The sequence below is a fragment of the Condylostylus longicornis genome, unplaced genomic scaffold (assembly GCF_029603195.1).
Source record: "Condylostylus longicornis isolate FDR11 unplaced genomic scaffold, ASM2960319v2 ptg000091l, whole genome shotgun sequence".
Classification (NCBI taxonomy): domain Eukaryota; kingdom Metazoa; phylum Arthropoda; class Insecta; order Diptera; family Dolichopodidae; genus Condylostylus; species Condylostylus longicornis.
The window spans coordinates 1,978,727-2,000,243 of record NW_026578059.1 but is presented as its reverse complement, the minus strand read 5'-3'; the positions used below and the strand labels follow the sequence as shown (position 1 = coordinate 2,000,243).

The 21,517-nt window shown below is 25.6% G+C and overlaps 1 protein-coding gene across 10 annotated transcripts in view; it reads right to left on the bottom strand.

Annotated features, from left to right (window-relative positions):
- Positions 1-20,608, bottom strand: part of LOC129613774 (voltage-dependent calcium channel type D subunit alpha-1) — a 66,490-nt gene extending 45,882 nt beyond the window's left edge. For 4 of the 10 annotated variants that reach the window (XR_008697334.1, XM_055527992.1, XM_055527987.1 and 1 more), the window contains exons 1-14: positions 19,609-20,608; positions 17,261-17,557; positions 14,458-16,707; positions 11,334-13,801; positions 10,992-11,131; positions 10,696-10,802; positions 10,475-10,627; positions 10,156-10,340; positions 9,576-10,095; positions 9,230-9,455; positions 8,837-9,047; positions 8,503-8,709; positions 8,294-8,397; positions 7,839-7,912 (exon numbers count right to left, since the gene is read on the bottom strand). Coding sequence is in view for 9 of the 10 variants with exons in the window: in XM_055527992.1 (XP_055383967.1) it covers positions 7,839-7,912; positions 8,294-8,397; positions 8,503-8,709; positions 8,837-9,047; positions 9,230-9,455; positions 9,576-10,095; positions 10,156-10,340; positions 10,475-10,627; positions 10,696-10,802; positions 10,992-11,131; positions 11,334-13,801; positions 14,458-16,707; positions 17,261-17,273 (6,658 nt within the window). In the remaining variant the exon portion in view is untranslated. Of the gene's footprint in view, positions 1-2,624; positions 2,743-7,838; positions 7,913-8,293; positions 8,398-8,502; positions 8,710-8,836; positions 9,048-9,229; positions 9,456-9,575; positions 10,096-10,155; positions 10,341-10,474; positions 10,628-10,695; positions 10,803-10,991; positions 11,132-11,333; positions 13,802-14,457; positions 16,708-17,260; positions 17,558-19,608 lie in introns of all 10 variants that reach the window. The other 6 variants (XM_055527994.1, XM_055527995.1, XM_055527989.1 and 3 more) reach the window with 5 other exon arrangements.
- Positions 20,609-21,517: the final 909 nt, after the last annotated feature.

Genomic DNA, 21,517 nt, shown 5'->3' with positions numbered 1-21,517 from the left:
GAATGTTGGACTTGGACATTAGCATTGAAATTGTCTCGGAAAATTTTCAACCCGACACAATACCAAATAAAAAACAACTTAGTATACCATATGTGATAACTTTTCAATGTTGGGACGATGATATTAAAGATAACAATGTGAACATCGTTTAATAATCATACTTAAATATTTTTACTTAAGCATATTTTTTCGCTTTTTTTTTTGAGTTTTGCAAATTCAAAAATAAAATGAAATTTATCCAGCCCTTTATTTTTATTTATTGTGTAATGTTTCGTGTTAATTTGAATTAAGAATTAAAAAAAATAATATGATTAAGTTATTATAAGCTATATTATGTATAAATATATACACAAGATGTTTCGCAAAACGTGGCAAATACGTTAATTTCAGATATAATTTTTTGATCAATTTCCCTTAAATATTGTATCGGTGGGGTGGCGGGTTTGTGAAGATATACTAATTTTCGAGCTACGGCCAGTTGAAAAAAAAAGTACCAGGTTCTTTCTTCATATAAATGAATGCATATATAAATAACTTTGGAACCATGCGACATAATGTAACCATTGGCTGCTCGTTTTACAGTTGAGTTTTCTCTTGAATCTTGAAAATTGTTGTTCAGAAAAAATTGATTGTCAGACCAAAAATAAAGAGCAATCAACCATCTACAAAAGATGGACCCAATGGTTATTCTGTGCCGCATGGTTTCGAAGTTGTAAGCATTTATTTCTTTACAGGAAAAATCTGGTACCTTTTTTTCAAAAGAGGCAACATCAAAAACGAATATATCTGCACCCCCACCACCCAAACAATTTTTTGCTGGAAATTGATCAAATCCTTGAATTATCCTTTAAATTATTTGCCACCTTATACGAAACACCTTGTGTATATATTATAAGATTATATCAAATTAAAAATACCATTTACAATTAAAAAAAAAAAACATTTTTATATATACAGAATTTCTTTGGGCCTTTATATAATTGTTATAATATATGAGTGGTACACATACAAAATTTTACTGTACATATTTGTGTTTCCAAAAAAAAAAAAGAAAAATCTTTAAAATTACCAACATTAAATCCATAAATTTTTGCTCTGACTTCAAAAATGTTAGAAAATGTGGTATTTAAACACAATTCAGCTTATATAAGCTATAAGTGCTGAATTGTGTAATGATACACATTCAATATTTACTGCAATTTTGAAGTCAAAGTTTACTTATTTATTATTACGGATTTTGATTTTAATTCTCATATACAATAATTTTATGAAAAAAACTTTTACATTATAATTATATAAATAATATTATACATAAACAATATTCATTAACATCTATACTTATATGTATATAACTAAAATTCAATTAAATAAAAATTATAAAATATATTATTAAAATTTTAAAAACATTCGATTTTACGGAGCGGGGGGAGGTGTAAAAAAAAATCTATTTTAAAAATATTTTGTACTATATAGAGGATCAAAATATCAGGCAGTTGATAACATAAGTTTCAATATACCATTATAAAGAACTAAAAATTTTAATAGTAAGGTTTTATAAAATAACAAAAGGGTCTCCCATATAATCGTTACAAATACAATAAGGAGGTTTTCGTTTATGCAGCTCTAAAATAGTACTAGCTTGTAGTACTTTCGAAAATTCATGCTACATACACTGGAAATATAGATCGTTCGGAAATTACTGCCTGCAATAAAGTGCGTTCGAAAATTCAATCTGCAATAAAGAAATGTAACGCAGACCTCTATTATAAATTCAAAAAAAATTTAAATTTAAAAATAGCAGCTTCATATATTGAAGAGTTATTGAAATAAGTTTTTTTTAAATCTTCAAATCTTGTTAAAATTTCATTATTTTGTAGTGAATTGGAAGGCAAAAAGAATTGGGACAAAATTTCATAAATAATGTCATTTCTGTCATTTTCGAACGACTGATTATTTTGAAGTTTCAGAATATGTAGACTGTGTAAATAAAAAAACTTAGCTAAAATTGTTGCATACTGTTTAACGCTGTGACTTAGAAATTTTAGTTCTAACATAGAACTTTCAGCGCAGCGTGCATAAACGAAAACCCCCTAATTTTGCGTTACTATAGCTACATTACTATATGTGTCATTTGTTAAATTTTTCCGTATAGTAATACAATTGTTAATGTATTATAAATATTGGAGGATATTTAATAACATATGAAGAATATATAAAAGAAAAAAAATCATTTAAATTTTTTTTCTGATTTCAAAACTGCAGCAATATACGGTATTCATACACAATTCAGCTGATAAATTGTAATTGCTGAATTGTGTATCAATACAATGCAATTTTAAACGCGGTAACTTACGCTCGATTTTTTTTCAATACTATGACATAACAGATACTATGATATACGTATACATTTTTCTGTTTAAATCTTAGTTATGCTTATTCAATATTATAATTATAAGTATATTTTAAGAAAATAAAACCTTAATTTTAAATTTGTAATAATAAAAATGAAAAAGAGGGCGGGGGGTGGGGATTTGATGGGATCGAAAGGTTTTTATTATTAAAGATTAAATAAAACTTTAATTTTTTAGTTTTTGGATTTTTATGTTAAGCATTAGTTTGATTACCTGTTTTTATAGGAAAATAAAAATAGTGCACTGCCTTTTGGTATCGGTTTCTTAACTTTCTTAATGTTGATTTCTGATATTCGACGAGGACGTGCTGTTACTTGTTCTTGTAATTCATCTAATAAATTTTTGTTTATGTTTGTTTTTGTTTTATTTATATTGTTTATTTTTTGTTTTATTTTTTTTTTTCAAATTTTTTATATAGTTTCAAAATATTGTATGTATGTCAATGTATATATGTTAATGTATGTCATATGTATATTTGTTTCTAATTTCATTTTATATAAAATATTTAGGATTTCGAAATGGAAAGCTAAACATACCCTGATATCTATATTATAATTATATTAAATTTATTATATAATTTAGCAATATATGAGCTGAATTGTGTCTTAAATCAAAAACAATAAAAATAAGAAAAATCAATGAAATTTTATATAGAATTTTGTAGCAAAAATAATGTTCTTTGCATGTCACGTACAGAAACAAATAACATTATGTATAAAAACCCTGAATTTGCAGTAATACTTGCATTACTAAACAATTCAACATAATTGTATCGGAAATAAGGTAGAATAAAACGCAATTAACTTCTATATAAAAGAAATAAAATTGGATCAAACCAATGGTTTGTAATAGCACCCTTCAACAAGTGAAAATACTGTTTTTAAAAGCAATATGTGTTCTATATTATAAAAATAAGTTTCCTTCATACACGAATATGTTTCAAAGATTTTCTTTGAAATAAAACAAAAATAAATTTAAAGAGGCTTTAATAAAATGCTCGAATTTAAGGGTTAATTGTCAGAGTTAAGAAAAATAATTATTAAAAAATAAATTTTAGTTAACGGTAAATTTTAACGGCCATTTTGTTTTTGTAAAGTTTAAAAATAGTATGCCGCTACTTTTTTGCGTTTGCAGAATTTAAAAAATGTTTCTGGTTTTGCTACAATAATTACTTGAGAAATGGCCTTTTTAGGACTTTGAGAGGTTATAACTTTTAGAAGGGAGGAGATAGGTAAAAATTTTCTTTTACGGAAATAAATTTCTAGTAAAGATCTATGTACATATGAAGTTTCAGAAGAATGTAAAAGTTTTGTAAACATGTCCACGGACGGACGAACGGACAGAGTGAAACCAAAAAGCACTTTTTTTTAATTTTTTTGGTAAAGTGCTGACAAATAAGATATTTGGAACAAGAATTAAAAATATTTGACTGTTTGACTCTCCATTATCGAAATAAAAAAATTTTATTTGTATAGTATTGTGTAGAATGAAAATGTAAATATGTGTATAGTATTGTTTATATATATATATGTATATATATATACTTGAAATAATTTTGATATATTGTATGTATGTAATTTATTCAAAATATTGGACATTTTTATAAACACTTTAATTTTGTTTGAAATATGACAAGAAATGAAATGCGCATATTTCCAAAAATATGCGAAATTGTATTGTATAATTGAATTATATGTATGTAATTCGTAAAATAAAATTTCAAGTGTGACATAAGTCACAAAAACGGTTAATTATAAACCTAAAAATTTCATTAATTAGCCGAAATCGTATATAATAGGGTGGTTCCCATAAGGTGGCAAATAATTTCAGGGATAATTCTTTATTCAATTACCAGCAAAAATTGTAATTATAAGGGGGGTGGGGGTGGTTGGAGATGTGGCCGTTCTCGAGCTACATCCAGTTGAAAACAAATGTACTAGGTTTTTTCGAAACAAGGCGACACAGGTAACCATTGAGTGCTTGTTTTTTATTTTCGGTCTTACAATCAATTTGATTTGAGCCACAATCTTCGAGATAAAGCTCGTCAAAGTGAGAATTTTTTTTTTATTTCTGGATTTTTTTTTTAAATGTTAGAAATTTCTCACAAATTTGTGTTATCTTTTTTTCGATGCACTACAATGAGAGCTAAAGAATAACCCATGGAACATTTTCCTCTATCTCTTATAGTTTTACTAATCAACACGTTTTTAGTTTTTTAAAAACATGAGAAAAATGCAAATTTCACACATTTTATACTATGGAGATATTATAAAAAAAGTAATAATAATACCAATTTTCAGGATATTTCGAGTTTTTTAAAAGAAAATTCAACAAAAAAAAAAAAAAAACAAAAATTCAGATTTTGACGAGCTTTATCTCGAAACTATGACCCAGATCAAAATGATTGTAAGGCCGAAAATAAAGAATAATCAATCGCCTCTGAAACCAGTATCCAAAGGTTCTAAAGTTCTATGTTGCATGGTTCTAAAGTTATAAGCATTTATATTAATGCAAGAAAAATCAGGTATCTTTTTTTTCAACAGGCTGTAGCTCGAAAACAAGTACGTTATATCTGCACTCCCCACCCATAAAATTTTTTGTTGAAAATCGAACAAAGAGTCATACCTGAAATGATTTGTCACCTTATGCGAAACACCCTGTATAAGAAATTTGGATATAAACGAAAAAATTCCCTAAGTATCCCTGACATATAGAAATTACTGTAATATTATGCCAGAACAAAACATTTTATCAACCCTTTACTGTATATGGTATATAATAAAGTATAACTGTGGAATTCTAATGTCAGATCTTTCTTATATGGGTGGTTGTGCTTGTTTATAAGAAAAAAAATATGACATATACTAGCAACGAAGTATATGTATTGTAGGTCGAGGTGCCGACCCGATAAACAGGACTTGACTTTTAATATAGGAATGCTGAAAATAACTACGTTCCCAAATAATTAAATAAAACTACAAAATATTTATTTATCTTACAAAATTAAATCCGAGTGCACGCTCATACATAATGATGACACCAGAAAAAAAAAAAATAAAATAAATAAACAAATAAAACTTTTTTGCAACAATGCAAATTTTGTGCCTATCTTTTGCATAGGTTTGGTGTTTATGAAAATCTCTAATATTATTTTAGGAATATGCTACGTTCTTCTTGACATCCGTATTATTTCATACTGTATTTACTATATAGAATTCAGTTTATGCATGCTAATTAGTGAACTATATATATTGATACAGGATTACTACAATTTTTATGTCAGAAATATTCATTTCACATAATGTAATGTATGTATAAACAAAGCCAGTCAAAGTAATAAATGCGAAAGTTATATATAATATTCGATTCAAGTTAACATACATTATTTCGCAGATCCTTCAGACTGACTTTGATTATAGATGTATATCTATATACATATATATATTATATATATATACAATTATATACTCAATTAACTTTTTTTAATATTCTTAATTGTATGTACTTGTTTGTGATTTAAAAATTTTTGAAAATATAATTACAACTTTTAATATTAAAAATGGGCAATTTACCGACTTTGCTCTTTCGATTAGAAATAATTTAAAAATCTTAGGAACATTTACTGTGTTGCTATTATCATATAAATTAATTTATGCATCACAATCTTTAAACTTATTTGAAAATCCAATCACTATAATACAATCATTGAAAAAAAATTCAAACAAACACGATAAAAATGATAATTGCCGAACCCATATACGTACAATTCAAGTTATAAGTTCTATATTTACCGATCGCATTGTATGCAATAGAGAGTTTATTGTTGTTGAATTATGTACTGATGTTTTTTTTTTCCGAGAAGGAAAATTAAGACCTTCCACTTGATTTTAGATTCAAACGTCAGTTTTTACAGGTCATTAAAGTTAACTAGGCGGTGACCCTCTTGCCGTAGTTTTTGTTCATACTAAATATTGAAGCTTATTGATATTTATTGTTTATTTTTGTTGGTGTACAATATTATAAAAATTATAGAAATGTTATTAGAAATGTGGGCTATTACTTTAATATTAATATTTTATTTTATAATATTGCATAGTAAGCTTTATAATATTAAATATAACTTATTTATAGTGACCTTACCAGAGTTTCAAGGTGAAACCCTTTGGTTAGAGGACCAGTGCCATAAGCACTGCACATTGGTTTAGATATGTAGTGATGTGCATATGGTGTTAATCGCACACAATGTTTTATAAAATAACATAGTAAATGTTCCCAGAAATATATAATTATAATAGCGATATTATGGTATTTTCATCTTTAGATTTTTTTCATAAAAATAAGATAATTCAAAATGGCCCATCTTTAATTATAAAAAATACTAACCACCTTGTGTTAAATATTTATTGCCTCATTATTTTTCTTATTTGAGATCAGTGGATTACAGGAAAGGGAAAGCAAACGTGTGGAGGAGGGTAAAATACGTTGACTTTAAAAGGTGGTGTTATTCCTTATTTGTTAACAATAAAAGTGAAATTAATATTTAAAATAACAATTTGTTATTTAAAATTATATACAAAAGAAATTTTTTTTAAATTTTTCTTAGCATCCTAATTGACGCATATTATATTTTTACAATAAAAGTTGGTATATTTTTATCTCTTGGTTTCTCATTAGTTTTTAATAATATCTACATATAACCCACATTAAGTAGTATGTTTTCTTATTTTATTCATCTGGAAAAGTGAAACTATAAGAATATAAATTTAAATCTTCCTATGCGTTTTTCGGGTCTACTATATAGACCACAAAAAGAAATTTTAATTTTTATAATATAAAAAATATTTTATTTTTATACTGGTATTGAGTTTCAAAATCCAATTATAAGTAAATTTTAATTAAAAAATTCATTATAAATATGGAAACCCAGACTATATCGGAATTTCATTGATATACCTTAAATAATTCAAAAATTAGAATTCATAAACTGTATTGTACATGGGAATGCGCTGTACCTACTGCATTTCCAATTTCAGGAAAATTAATTTTCAATACATAGCCTTATTTCAATTTTATCTAAGTGTTCAGTTTCTTAAAATTGCAAGCAGTTTTCGTTATATGAAACAAGCAAACACAGAAACATGTCTGTTCGCTAATCGCAACTTTATTATGCAACTGAACGCTTCAGAAACTCGAACAATTTTTTGTAAAAAAAACAAAAAAAAATTAAAGACTCAAAGAAATTTTTTTATTATCAACTCTTTTTATTTTTAATTGAAAATTCATTTAATTTTATTTTTAAATTTTCTTTCTCTCTTAAATTTTTTAATTTAATACTTTTTATACTCAATAAAATTTATTTGTAGTTTTTTGAATATTTGATAATTAAATATAATTAGATAAACTAATATTATTCAATATACAACTTACCATCTTGTTCTTCATCGTAAACATCCTGTTCTTCTTCAAAACGAATTTTAGTTTCAGATGCTGTATCCTCATCCCTGCACACACAATAATATTTCATGTGTAATTAAAATGTGTTTTTATCAAAAAAAAAAAAAAATTAATATAAAAAATTTTAATTCGATTCTCAAATATTAAGATCACTTCTTTAAGATTAAAAAATGCGATGTTATTAAAAACTAATTCAGCAACTAAAAATTATAAGCTGAATTGTGTATATTAACCTTGACTTCCAAAATGTAGTAATACGGTATTAATACACAATTCACACTTATAAACTAAATTGTGTATTAATACCGTATTACTGTAATTTGGAATTCAAGGTAAATTTAGTATTATTGCAATTTAAAATCATTATTAAATGTCACAGAATAATTGTTCTAATTTTTACATTTTTTTAATAAAATTTTGAAACTAACAAATTTATTTCATCACCATCTCTTAAATCATCTTCATCTAAAATTTCCTCATCACTATCTAATATGGGTGTAGGACTATGAGATTTAGGTTTATTTTCTTCCTCCTATTTTTTTGTTTTTTCGAAATTTAAGTAAAAAAAAAATAAAAAAAAAATATAAATTTTATTGGTTATTTTTTTTTTTTAATTTTTGACATTAAGCCCGCTTACCGCTTCTTCTTTCTCAACCGTTGTCAATGAATCTGCATCAGCTAAATTATCGACAGCAATAGCCAAGAAAACGTTTAACAGGATATAATTACCGCAAATAAATAATATAATAAAATATACACATGCTAGAATACCAGTTGAATTAACACCACCATGAGCGCGTATACCATCGTACATAACAGCGTTCCAATCTTCACCAGTTAATATCTGAATATTTAAATAAGTATTTTTATATAATCAATTAAATTATTTAATATAAAGTTCTGGAAACTATGCTTTCGCATCCGAAAATGAATGAAATATAAAAGGAATGAAATAATTAAGTGAAATATACCTGAAATACTGTTAATAAACTTTGCCAAAAGCTATCAAAATTTGATCTTGGTTTCTCCTCGGTTTCGTTAAAAACAAATTTACCACCGAATACTTGCATTCCTAATAAAGCAAAAATTACAATGAATAAAAACAATAACAATAAAAGTGATGCAATCGATTGAATTGAATTTAATAATGATGCAACCAAATTTGATAATGAATGCCAATATCTGTAAAAAACGAAAAAGCAAATCATTAAAAAAATTATCGTAAGTTTATAAAATTACAATCCCTGATCTCAAAATTGCAATAATAACGCATATCGTGTTACTGCAACCGCAAACTCAGGGTGTATTTTATTATTTAATTTTAATGCATAAAATTACACCAATTACTTTATAAATAAACTTACTTTGTTACTTTAAAAACTCGAAGTAATCGAACACAACGCAAAACAGATACACCCAATGGTGGCATTATATGAGTTTTTGTTAATATCATTTCCGTTATACTACCGATTACCACAAAACAATCAAAACGATTAAATAATGATACAAAATACCCTTGAATACCTAAACTATACATTTTAAGAAGCATTTCCATTGTAAATAATGCAACGAAACAAATATTCGTAATTTCTGAAAAAAAAAGCAATAAATTTTTGTATTCAAATACCTTGTAATTTCGATTAAATTACAGTAGTACTACATTTACTACATATACAAAATTCAGCTTAGAAGTAAAATTCAATTATATACCTTGAAAATCATCTAGCCATGGTGGTTGCCGATAATGTTCTGTTGCTAGTACACCAGTATTTAAAAATACTAAAATAATAATTAACCAATAAAATGCTTGTGATTTAACTGCTTTACGACATGCACGTCTTAAACGTCTGTTAACACGATCCATATCTTTTTTTTTTTTAACAAACCATGATTCTTGTTTTTGTTCTAATGCTTCTAATTCACCTAATTGATCTTGTGAATCCATTTCATTTGGTTGTTTTACTTTACCATCTTGTAATATATTGCCCTCTGATTCAGGTTCAATATCTTCAGCTTGTGTTATCCAATCTAAATAACCTCTTAGATCTTCTTCAATTTGTTGTTTTTCACGTAATTTTTGAAAATCACCACGATTTTTAGCTTTTGTACGTTCTTTTGAAAATTCACCAGATAGGACACCAAGAATAAGATTCATAACAAAAAATGCACCTAATATAACCATTGAAATAAAATAAACCCATTGCCAAGTACCACCCATTGCATCTTGTATCTATATGAAACGGAGTTAATTTTTTAAATGAATTATTATATTTTTATATATGTAATTTACATGATATAATACATCAGTCCATCCTTCAAGTGTAACACACTGAAATACAGTTAACATTGCTAAACCAAAATTATCGAAATTCGTTATGCCCCAATTGGGTCCGTCCCAACCTGAATGACAAGTGTAGCCATCATCACATAATAGACCACCATCCCCACATGGTACAGCTTCATCCATAATTTCATCTAATTGAAAAAAAGTAAAAAAGATAAAAACAAATAAAAAAATAAATATTCAGCACGTAGAATAAATAAGCTGAATTCTATTTGTGTTGTAATAATTTTGAAAAAATTTGTGTTGTATATAAAATCCAACAAACCTGTTACATTATTATAACATGTCTTATGCATTTTCCCTGAAAATAATTCCAATCCTATAATCGCATAAATTATAATTACAAATAACACCAATAAAGCTATATGAAATAAAGGCACCATGGCACGAAGAATTGAATTAAGTACAACTTGTAGACCTTAAAAATAAATTTTTTTTCTTTAAAATTTTTAATAATTAAACTCAATATGTAAATTAAAAATATACTTGGCACTCCTGAAACCAATCGAAGTGGTCTTAGTACTCTAAATGCTCTTAAAGCTTTAACATCAAATCCTTCTCTCATAAAATTAGCTAATGCTGTGCTTACCATGCTATTATTTAAATATATGAAAATTAAACAGCAAAAGAAGAATATTATAATAAATACAATAAATATTACAATAATACATCTGATTTAAAATAATAACTATCAGTGTTACTACACAATTCAGGTTAAAAATATAATTCGCTGAATTGTATAATCAAAACAATATTATTACAATTTCAATGTTATGGCTTACCCTATTACAACAATAAAAAAATCTAACATATTCCAACCATTCCTTAAATATGCACCTTGATGTAAAACAAAACCATAAGCTATAATTTTCATAAAACATTCGGCCGTAAAAATTACTAAAAACACGTACTCAACTTTTTCCTGTAAATTTTTAAAAATTCAATAGATTAATTTCATTTTCATGTGCCTTGATTTCTAAATTGCAGTAATACGATACTAATACATAATTCAGCTTACGATATGTAATTGCTTAATTATGCATCGATATTATTAGTATTATTCCAATTTCGAAGTTATGGTAAAATATGTTAAAATATATATAAAATATATAAAAAAAACTTACCAAAATTGCATTTGTTATATTGGAATCACTATAAGGATATGGTGTATAAACAGCTAAGGCAACACAATTTGCAAATATTGTTAATAAAATTAAATATTCAAATGGTTTCCATTCAACAATATCAATACAAAATTTTCTAATCGGATTTTTTAATGTTAAAAAAAATAATGCTCTAGCCGGCCTTTCCGGTTGTGGTTTACCACCACGTCTTGCTGGTCTTTTTTGTGCTGTTGTACCTGTTTTTTGTCCGGTATTACCACTTTGTCCACCACCACCAGTACCATTTAATGTTTCTGGTATATTTGGACCATATAAACCTCCACCACCACCACCATTACTAATACCATCAATACCATCACCAATGTTCATACCTATATCTAAGTCACTATAACCACAACCAGTTCCACCGGTACCACCACTATTACTATAATTTCCTGTTCCTAATGTATCATTAATTCCACCACCATCACCATCATCCCCACTATCACCACCACCTCTACCACCTCCGCCGCTACTACCGTTACTACCAATCATACTGTTATTATTTTTTATTAAATTAACACTATTACTATTTAATTTTGAATTTATTATAAATGATGCTGGTGCAGTAGCTGTACTTATAGCAGCTGTTGCACTACTTAAAGATGTTTGCCATACACCTCTATATAATGAATTTGGACTATATTGAAAGTTATTATTATTAGTATTATTATTACGACGATGACGTCTACGAAAGAATGATAAACGTTTATTTGATTGATTGTTATTTATATTATTATAATTAATATTATTAACATCACCGCAATTATCTATATTATTATTATTAATTTTATTAATGCCACCACAATTTACATTATTATCAATAACACCAGTAAAATCTTTTAATGTTTGATTATAAATATAATTTAAATTATTTTGTTGTCTTTGATATTGTTGTTGCAGTTGTAGTTGATGTTGTTCTTGTTGCAATTTTTGATGTTGTTTTTTGAATTTTTGTTTATATTTTTTAATATTTTTTTTATCTACAAAACTATGATCATCAATATTATCGTCTTCTTCTTCTTCTTGTTTTATAATTTTATTTATTTTACCGGAGGACGGAAAATATTTTAATTTATTACTAATACCAAACCTATTTAATGTTTTATTTAATTTTTTATTTTTTCTTTTATTTAATCTGTCTTTATTAATTATTGTTTTTATTAAATTATTTTCACCAGTTTTTAATATTTTATTATTGAAATTAATTTCTTTTATATTTTGTTCGATTTTATAAATATTATTTTCGCCTTCTTCGTCTTCTTCGTCTATTTTTTCTTCTTCTTCTTCTTCTACTTCTTCTTCTTCGTCTTCTATTTCTTCTTCTTCTTCTTCTTCTTCTTCTTCTTCTTCTACTTCTTCTTCTATAATATATTCTTCTTCGTCATCAATTTCTCCTTCTTCTTCTCCTTCTTCAATATCAAATTCTTCATCATTGATATCAAAATCATATTCTTGTTCTTCTTCAATTAACTCTTCTTCTCCGTCGTCTTCTTCACCTTCAATTATTTCTTCATTACTTGTATCTTTTAATATAGCTTCTTCATCGTCATCTATTATATCATTATATTTTAATTTAATATCATCGTTATATTCATTTAATAAAATTTCGTTTATATTTTTATCGTATTTATTATAATCAATATTTGAAATATCATCATCATTATCATCAATTTCTTCATCATCATCATCATCATCATCATCACCATCCTCAATATCTCTATCTAATATAATATAAGTTTTATGTGATATATCATCAATATCAGTTAATGAAAATGGATTATCATCATTATTATCAGCACCAGTATTATTAATATTATTATATTTAATTAAATTATTTTTATTATTTATAATATTAAAATTTTTATTATTTATATTATCATTATTACCATTTAAACTAGATGTTAGACCACCAGTTGTTATTTCATCTTCTTCATCAGCTAATGGTACAATAAAATTTTTTGCATTTAATTCTTCTTCAAATAATTCATCAATTATTGATGATGAATCCTCTAAACTACTATTATTACATTCGAAAAAGCTATTACCTGTTTTACCAATACTATTATTACTATCGACATAAAAATTAGTGCAACTTGTACTTGGAAATCTAGATGATATAGATGATTTTAATGCACTTGTTGTTGTTGTTGTTGCTGTTGTTGTAATTATTGGATTTAATACTTTTGATATTAATTTTGATGATGTTGTTGTTACTCCTGTTGTTGTAATTGGTAATATGGAACTTAGTGTTGTTGTTTCTGATATTGTTGTTGCTGCTGTTGTTTTAATTGCTGATTGTAATTTATGTAATTGAGCTTCATTTAATTTTAATATATTTGTTGCTAATTCATGAGAATGAACTGTTGTTGTAACTGCTGTTGTTGCAGCAGTACTCGTTTGAGGAACTGTTTTTAAATTTGTAGTACCTATAAAATAGAAAATAAAAATAAAGAAAAATATATATTTTTATATTAATTATAATTTTATAATATAATTTTTATATAAAAGAATTTTAATTGTTAAACGAAATATGTATTTTGCTAAATTAAATTCATGCCAAATTCGAACACACGTATGTGGTTATAGTAATTCATAATATTCAATTAAAATATAAAATATTTTTGTTGAATGCATCAATAAATGAATACAACAGTGATTCAAACGATTACTTTTGATTTTGCATTTGACGCACTGGTAAAAACGAAAAAAGTTTCTGGTTATAATACCTTAATTTTAACACCTTTATGACAGCGAAATATAAATTATTTACAATTTAATTTTTTTAAATTTTTTTTTTTAATTTAAAATTTTTACTTTACCAAAAATATCACAATAAATAAAATTTTAAAGTGGTGTTTTTTTTTATCATTAATTTTTAAAATTCTATGTTTATAGTTTTATAAAATTAATTAATACTTTTTAAATTAATTTCATTGCTTCGATTTTAAAATTCAAATATTTTTAACATCCTGTTATAAAATATCCTGCCGCACACGACAGCACAGTGATAGCACAAACTATTGTGCGATAACAAAATGTTATTTTTTTTTTTCTTTTAAATTTCCTCTTTCATTTTGTTTACCTTTATGATGTTTTGATGACATTTTACGTAAATTTTGTTTTTTATGTTGCTGTTGTTCTTGCTGTTTTTTTATTTGTTTTTCTTGTTGTTTTCTTAAATAATTAATTTTAGTATTTGAAAATTCTTGTTGTTTCTCTTGTTGCGTTCTTTTAATTTTTCTTGTATCATTATCAATACTATTGTTTGATAAATTTTTATATAAAAAGTAATCATCATCAACATCATCATCATCATCATCATCATCATCATCATCATCATTATCATCAACACTTGCTTTTGCTACTTTAACTGGTTTTATTATCATTTTATTCGTGTTTGCTGTTGTTGATACTATTGCTGTATCATCATTTTCAATACTACTATTTTCTAATGTTCCTTTTATCTTAGTTGATTGTGTTGTTGTTGTTGATGGTTTTTTTATTATTTTTTTATTATTATCACTAGTATTACTACTATCAAAATAATTTTCTTTGGCAAACGAACTACTAAATGTTGTACTACTTGTACTATTTGTAATAAAGGTTGTTGTTTTTGCAGTTACTTTTGCATTTGTTGTTGTTGTTGTGTCATCATCATCATCATTATCAAAAACATTATCATTAATTAAATTAGTATCACCCTTATTATCATCAACTATAACATTATCATTGTCATTAGTTTTAGATGATTTCTTTTGTTTTTTAGTTTTAATAAAATTATTTTTTGAAATTTGGCATTTAATATCATTATTATTATCAATATTATTATTAGTATTATTAATATTATTATTGTTATTATTATTTAAATTTACAATATTGTTATTACTTTTTCTTTTATTATAATCATAATTACAAAAACCATTAAAACTATAACGTTTTTTTGTTAAATTTAATGATGATTTTATACGTTTATTAATATTTTTTGTTGATGTAGTTGCTATTGGTACTGGCGGAGTTGCTGTTGTGGTGGTGGTAGTAGTTGATGATACTGTTTCTGTTAATATTGATGCTGCTATTGATGTTGTTGTTGTAGACGCTGTTGTTTGTGTTTTACTGTCATTAATTATATTTGTATAATTTTCTAAATTAGAATTATCATTTGTTACAGTTACTGAACTATTTAATTTTTTTACTAGCATTTTTTCAGACTTATCTTTTAAATTTCTATTTTTAACTGATTTATTTTTATTGATTTTGTCTATATGTATATCTACCATATCATTACTTGTTGCAGACGTGCTGGTAGTTGATGTGGTGGAAGCTGTTGTAAAAGAAACGTTTGTTCCTAAAATAGTACTAGTTGTAATATTAGTAGTATTTACGATAGATGTTGATTGTAAAGATGTAGATGACTGTGGGTGTAATGGTAGTATCGAAGATGAAATTTTAAATTTACTAATTTTGAACGGAATATTATCAAATTTTAGTTTATTATAATTTAAATTGTGGTCCTCACTTTTTTGTTTTTTTATTATATTTTTATCTGAATATTGTTGTAGCTGCTGCTGTTGTGATTGTTGGAACTTTTTTTGATTTTGTTCTTGATCATAATATGTTTTTGATGAGGAAGGGAATGATTCAGTTTTTTTAATTATTTTACTATTATTTTCTGCTAAAGGTAGTGATGCTACTGATGATTTTGTTTCAGGAATTTCAAATGATTTTGTTGTTGTTGGCAAAATTTTTATTTGTTTTAATCTTAATGGATCTTTAGATAAAGTTTTGCTTTTTTTCTTTTTACGAATTTTCCTAATTTTAATATTTTCTTCAATATCATCATCCAATTCATCCTTATTATCATTTTTTTGATCTTTTGTTGTTGTAACAGTAGAAAATGTATTTTGTTTTTTTCTTCTCTTTTCGTGTTTTTCATTTTCCTGTTCTGAGTTTTTGTTTTTTTCTTCGGTAATTTTTGATTTATCGAATTTTTTATTGAATTGATTTGTTGCTGAGGCATTTTTAGTTTCCGACGATAACGATGTAGATGAAGATGATAATGACAAATTTTTTGTTGCTGATGTTGGAATTGTAATTGTTTCTGATATTTTTTTTGTTTGTACTGTTGATAATGACGATGATGTTGTTGGAATTGCAGATATTGACGTTGTTGATGTCGATGCTGTTGCTGTAGCTGTTGATGTTGTTGTAATTGTTGTAACTGTTGTAGGAGGAGTTGAATTGGAATTGTTAATATTGTTGCTGTTATTAGCGTTACCGCTTTCCACAGCCGATTGTAAATGAGCGTTATACGAATGAAGCTCATACTGGTCCCCTGTTTTAACAAAAACAAAAAAAAAAGAAATTGATCATTATTTATAAAATTTTGCAATTTTATATTTTATAAAAATATTGAAAAAAAAATAATTAGCTTCTTTAAAAAGTAATTTATTAATTTTTTAGAGGCTTTTGCACGATATAAAGAAATTATGCGAAGGACATTTTAATTTTCAGTTTTTCTTAGTGATGACTGGAAACCCGATGTTCAAGTTTCCAATTTTTATTATAGAGCATGACTTGCACCGGAGGCGAAGCTAATCATCTACCTAGTTAAAGTACAATGACGTACGAATCTAGGACATTAGCCATCTTTAATTTCTATCATATATAAGCCTTATATCCCTCCTAGGAAGGGTGTTCAAAAAAATACGCTCTGATTTAAAAAAACCCAGTAATACGGTATTCAACCTATAGGGTTTAATTGCTGAACTACGCAGCAAATTACAACAAAAGAAAATATACCTATAATTTTAAAGTCAGAATCCTCTAAATTTTGAAATTAAAATTTTTGATGTGAAAATTTCTGCTAAAATTTGTAAAATACTTACTAGACTTTGACATTTGACACTGGTTTATTAAAAAAGAAGTAAATTTTTCCCAATCGATTTCTCCTTGTTTTAATTTTAGGTATAAATTCTGTTTTATATAAATAAATTTATTCAAAATAACATATTTTATATATTTTTATATAGAAAAAAACTAATTTTTAAAAACAATTTGTTTCATCTATTTTTTTATATTTATTTTAACGAAACTACAAAGTCAGTTTTCTTTTTCTATTAAAATACTCAAAATTCGTTTTTAAAATTTCTAAAAAAATTTGAATGGACACTTTTTTTGCATTTCTGTAAAATAAAAATTTTTAATTGCACTTTAACTTTATAACCTAATTAATTGTATTATATAAAATTTTTATTTTTTCAAAAAATTAAACCTGGCATCAAAATTGCAAGAATATGGTACCGTTCCTTTTAGCTAAATTTTATGAAAAAACAGTACCCAAAACTCAAAACCTATGTGTCCAACTAGGACTCTTTTTTCTTCTGGGAAAATATAATGAAAATTCCCTCATACAAATACAGAACAGAACGAGTAAAGGTAGAAAAATTAAAAAGTTTTTATTCTCTAAGCAATGACCTACCGACCAAAGACAGTTGAATCGATTACATGTAAACACGACGATTACTGCATAAAACAAAGTGAAGAACGATTTGCTGATAATTTCTTCATACCTGTTTAGTTGGTAGAGCGTCCTTCTAGAGAGCGATAGGTCACGAGTTATAGTCCAATTTTAGCTTAGAACACAAACAGCATTGTTTAACATTGTTTCAGAAATGCAATCAGAATTCTGTATGAACTTGGTGTCCAGAACTCAATTAGTTCAGAAGCTATTTGTCTGATAGAAAACAATTTGCAGAATGTGGGAATATAAATAGTGATGTATGGGATATTAATATAACAAGGAAGTAGTCTGCTTTATCATCTTCACGCATTCTTAAACAGAACATAAAGCACGACTTTGAAATAATCAAAGGATGGATGTGTAAGCATGAAATAAATATAAATGCAGATAAAACAAAATATCCAATATTTAAGGAAAAGACTGACGTATACTAAATATACAAATTGAAAATAGTAAATTAGAAAACAAATATTTAGGAATAAACACTAAACAAAACTCGACGAATAGCTAAGATTTTCAATGAGGTTATGTGTTGGCACCAAATTTTGGATTTCGAATTTTCGGTGGTAACGCACTCTTATATAGTAGGGAAGCGTAAATAAACTACTTTTAGAGAAATTTCGGGTCTGTCAGTCTGTTGGTCTGTGTGTGCACGCATGTATCTCAAGTTCGGCTGAACAAATTTTGATGAAATTTTATATGTGAGTTTATTTTGGTTATGATACGGATTGATCAACTTTTGGGATATATCAGACCTCTGGAACTGAACCTCATTGTGGGCCAATTTCACATCTTTAAATTTTTTGGAAATATCAAGGCTCCGAAACCAAATTGGAAACCGATTTTACATGTTTTACCATATGTACGGAACGAATTGATGCAATTTCTGGAAATTTAATATTTGGGTTCTGGCTGTTACCGAAACTAATTTTTCAGGGGATTCGGGTGGCACAAAGCGAAATTCTACCGAGAGCCAAATTTACATTCTTCTAAGCTAAAAGCTTGCTAACTTCCATAAAATTGAAAGAAAGTGTTTCACCACATCAGATTTTTTTCATCATATACACTTAATAATCATATATTTATACAATATATAATAGGCATATACTTTAATTATTATTATTAAACACAATTGTAAATACGTTTATATATACTTTTACTTTCCAAATATTAAAATATCTTTAATATTTGAAAATAGATTTAATATCTTTAATGATATTAAAAGACTTAATATATTAAAAGATTCAATTTGATATTAATTATTAAAATTACAGTAAAATTCACACATATATTAGTTGTATGTATGTATATATATTTCTTGAAAAATTAGTGTCAAAAAACTTAAAAAAGTCATTTCGATTTTAATAATAGTAAATGTGAATCGATAGAACTTAGATAATAACCCCAGCCCCCCCCCCATATTTTTGATTAATTCTATAGTTAGTAATCGAAATTCTGATTAGAAAATACGAAATTTTTTATTACCTATCCAGATCTGTGGTAATAAAGCTATAATTGAAAAATTTTGAAACACTCTTCTATTAGGTACACTTAAAAATTTTGTTGTGGGTTCAAACAGAGAATCCTTGAATAGTACAGTAAAACTGTATTACTATAAATTGTTTATTAATATCGTATTATTGCAATTTTGAAGTCAGAGTCTATTTCTAAAAAATTTTATAATCCCTTAAATTTTTAATAAAATCTCTATACACATAAAATCTTGCTATAAATTTTTTAAATCGATAGAGAAAAGTTGAAAATTTCAAGTATATTGAGGATTTTTTATGAAAATTTAAACCATGAATTCAATTTAAACAAACTTCAAGAGTTATTAATTAGCCTAGCCTAGCTGTTGTATAGTAAACAATTTAATTTAATTATTTTATATTTTGAGATTAAGTCACTTTAAACTTAAGGGTATTCCGATACACACACAAAAAACACATATATATACACGTATAACGTTTTCAAAATATCCTCTTGTATCCTTATTTTTGTTTTATCGTAGTAGGTATATAAAATTTTTAAAATTTTAATTTTTTTTTTAATTATTCAATATTTTATTTTTGTTTTTCTTTTATTCCTTGAATATTAAATTATTAAAAACAAAAAAAAATTTGATTAATAAAATTTTAAATTCTCAAATTTCGATCGAAAAAAAAAACAGAAAAATAGAAAAAAAAAATCTATTTATTTATTTATTAAATTTTTTTATAGTTTTAATTTTTTGCTTTTTTTCTTTTATTTTTTGGAAACTGTAAAAATGTTGTTTTTATGAAACGGAATAAAAACAAAAGAGAAAAACGAATTAAATCGCAGTTCGTTTTTTCATTTCTTTTTTCTTTCTCTCTCTTTCTCTTTTCCGTTTTCTACATTACATTATGCCGCGCCGCGCTCCGCTCTCAATATCCTGCTGATGTCGTAGTTTTTTGTCGTTCGATATCGCGTCGTCGTCGTCTTTGTCTTCTTCGTCTTTTGCGGTCGGTGGTTATAGAAACAAAAATTAAGTTTGATTTAGTTTTTTTTTTTTGTAATAATCTAATTGTTAAAAAAATCAGTAATTTTTTTTTTGTATAGTTTAAATGACCAATTAAATATTATTGGATAATTTTTTCTCTTTTTTTTTGTTATTTTTTAATATTTTCATATTTCTATTTGTTAAAAATTTTTATTTCCACTTGCACACGTTTCATTTTATTTTTTTTTATTGGTTTCAACTTTTCTCAATTTCATTATTATTTAACGTTTTTTTTTTTCATTTTTTTATTATTATTTTTTTAAAAATAATTAATTATGGTTATTTGTGAATGAGTGTTTTTTCCTCTTCAAATATTTTAGAAATAAAAACAACAACAATTTTAATGTTTTCCTTTAAAAAAATATCCTTTTTTTGCTCTCTCTTTTTACCGACCACATTGTATACAATAAAAATGGGAGGTTATGTGATGACATCAAATTTCACATGTCAAGTTTTTAAACGGAAATTGAATTTATCTATTGTAAGAAAATATAATCCAATTTTAAAATAGATGTTGATCTGTTGGGTGTGTGTATTGTACTCGTGTGTTTTAATTTCAGTAGAATAAATTTTGATGATGAAAATTTTTAAGTCCAACTTAAGGAGATGGAGACGTTCACGATGGGTCGATTTTTACATTTTTGAGCATTTAAAACAGAAAATATTAAACAAGATTTACTTAAAATTTTATATAAATAAATAATATGAAATTTTGAGGAAATCTATATACATATATATATACATAAATTGTCCGCCTAACAATATACGACAGGTCAATCAAAAGGATTGCTAATACTAGCTTTTTTAAAATTTTTTAATGAGTATTTAAAGGAAATTCTTATAAAGTACTGAGCAATTCCTTTAAAATTTAAAAGGATTTTATCGTTCGCTCAACGAATAAGAAATCTTTAAATTGATTTATTCTAATATTTCTCAATATTATTATATAGAAAATTTTCTTGCAATCAGTTAGGTATTGTTTTTACATCAGATTTTTTCTTTCGTTTGGTTATTATTAATATTTTCATTTTATCTTTATTATTTGTTGTTTTTATTCTTATTATTTTTTTACATCATATTATGTATGTGTATGCATGTTAT